Genomic DNA, 2500 nt, shown 5'->3' on the forward strand with positions numbered 1-2500 from the left:
GTGTGGGTCGAGTCCAAACTCACCCTCATCGTCTCCCTTCAGTCCCGTGGAATCGGCACCGAAGAACGAGGCCAGATTCAGGTAGAGTGAACTTTCCATTTTGGTCTCCTTTTCCCTTCCCCTTTTTTTTTTGGAAGATGTCGTAGATGAATTAAAGGTTTGATGATTTGGTTATGGTTATTTTGTTCTACGTTCCTGGTGTCAAGCATTTTTTCACTCTTCGTCGTTTTTTTTTTCACTAAATTTATTTTAAAGGGATATATAAGAAGGGAAGATTGGGAATTCGCATCCGTCGAATAAGACTCCAAAAACGCAGAATCATTGCGCACAAAACGTATCATAGACCAGAGGCTCTGAAGAGCGCAGGTCACGAGAAACGAAAACGTATAGACGTTGCTTTAGTTGTCGTCTCGACGCGCGTGAGCTCAGAACACGAACCAAACATGTTCCGGCTCACGAGGAAGCGGTCGTTGAAACACAAGATTCGAAACACCGTAAGTTGTTATTGAAGATAGTTGCTGCTTTAAGTGGGCGTGATATCGCTGCAAGAAGTATTGTGCATAACTCGTACGTATAGGTTTTCTTAACTTTTTTTTTAAATATTGCTGGGATGACACGTGCGGAATTCCCTGTTCTATAACACAAATATAGTGACTCTGGAAAATGTTAACTAATGTGTGAATTCGTGAGTGATTGCTGAATATTTTTTTCCCAGTATTACGAAATTTTAGGAAACCGAAAGCAATATTAGGAAGATTCTTAAACTTGTTGAGAATGTGAAACTGTTATGAAGACATACGTGAGGTTTCGCTTTAGTGTAACGGAATACAAGCGTGGCTGTTGAAAATATTTGCAATTCGAAACATTGGCAACTTATACAAAAGATAATTTGATTGATTTTCGACACACGGCTTTGCATCCAACTTCAAATGACGAAGGTACAATAATGTTTGTCATTATCTTAAGCAGACCAAGCGAACAATACAAGCGATTCTGAAAGTGTTTTGTTTTCTCTCTTTTTTTCTTCTAAAACATAACCTATTAAAGGTCAGAAAGAAAAAAATACAAAAAGACAAAGAAAATATGATATGTTTCAAGAAGGTCTTTTAAAAAAGGAGATACAAAGGTCAAGGGTATAGCTTAAAGATGATAAGATGACCTATACGAAGATGAATTTATGATATTCGTGATGATATTAACGTTGATGATGAGGTTGATATCAAGATAGTACTGGTGTTGATGATGAAGATGATGATGGTGATGATGAAGATGATGATGGTGATGATGATGATGATGATGATATGATAAAAGAGATACGAGGAACTTAAAGGGAACTGTATCCGCTTCCATGTAAAGATCAAGCGTCCATCCTAAAGGGGAGAGCTAGACAGCCTGGCCCCTTTACCCCCCTTCCCTACCCCCACCCCACCCCACCCCTTCTTGTCATTCCTTTAACTCGCTCTCCTTTATCCCCTTCCCTCTTCCCCTCACTCATTCGACCCTCTCTCCCCTTTGCCCGTACCCCTTTAACCCTCCCCCCCCCATTATCTTCACCTTTTCATTTATTTAACCCGTTCCCCTTTCCCCTCACCCCTTTAACTCCTACCCCAGGACCACCCCACCCCACCCCACCCCAACCCAGACTATAAATACGTTTTGTCGTGCTAAGAAAGAAAGAGGAAAAGAAGGACGGAGGAGGAGGAAGAAGAAGAAGAAGAATATGAAGAAGACGAGGAGGAGGAGAGAGAGAATAAACTATTGTGTATGCATGTCTCCGTTGAGTAAACCTTCAGAGCGTGGCATTACTGAAACACCGACGAGTTTTTTGTTTTGTTGCTTGGACGAAGAAAAAGAAAAACTCTTGGGACGAATATGGCGGTTTACCACCACCATCAGCCTCTGATTTGGATCTCTCGTCCTCCTTTCTCTTTTCTCTTCTCTATTTCCTTTTCTTTTTACTTTTTGTTCATTCTCTTACACTCGCTTTAACTCTTTATCTTTATATTGATATATCTATCCCTTCTCTTGTGTGTGTGTGTGTGTGTAGAGAGAGAGAGGGCGATGCAGTATGTGCTCCTGTGTATGTACTCATATGTGTGTACCTGGCATGTCTATGTGTAAGTGTATCTATGTGTGTGTGTGTGTACCCAACCAGCACCTTTTCGAGAGAATATTTGCATATAAGTGTCGCTCCAGAGGGAAGGGCGTCTCCCCCCCCCCCCACGCCAAGACTTCAAGACGAGGAACTTAAGGAATCCAGTCTCATTGTAGGGGGGAAAGGGGGAGGGGGGTCTGATGTTTCTTCTTCTCCTTCTCCGCCTCTGTTTATTGTTTTCTCTTTCTTTTTTGTCTTCTCTTGTCTTCTCATGTCTCATTGTTTCATGGGTTAGAGAGTGAGAGGTTTGTTTATTTGTTTGTGTGTTTGTTTTTCAAATGTTTCATCTTCTCGGTTTCTCATCTTATCTCCTCCTTGTGAGGAAGGGAGGAGTGGTCGAAGGCT

The 2500-nt window shown here is 41.6% G+C and overlaps 1 protein-coding gene across 2 annotated transcripts in view; it reads left to right on the forward strand.

Moving 5' to 3' along the window:
- LOC122245537 (muscle-specific protein 300 kDa-like) overlaps positions 1–2500 on the forward strand; it is a 70987-nt gene that overhangs the window by 13836 nt on the left and 54651 nt on the right. For both annotated transcript variants that reach the window (XM_086540534.1, XM_086540535.1), the window contains exon 4: positions 1–81. This exon is cut by the window's left edge and continues 69 nt beyond it. In XM_086540534.1, the coding sequence (XP_086396660.1) occupies positions 1–81 (81 nt within the window). The remainder of the gene's footprint in view (positions 82–2500) is intronic.

The sequence above is a fragment of the Penaeus japonicus genome, unplaced genomic scaffold (genome assembly GCF_977035675.1).
Source record: "Penaeus japonicus unplaced genomic scaffold, GWHDUDI00000001_assembly GWHDUDI00000010, whole genome shotgun sequence".
Lineage (NCBI taxonomy): Eukaryota > Metazoa > Arthropoda > Malacostraca > Decapoda > Penaeidae > Penaeus > Penaeus japonicus.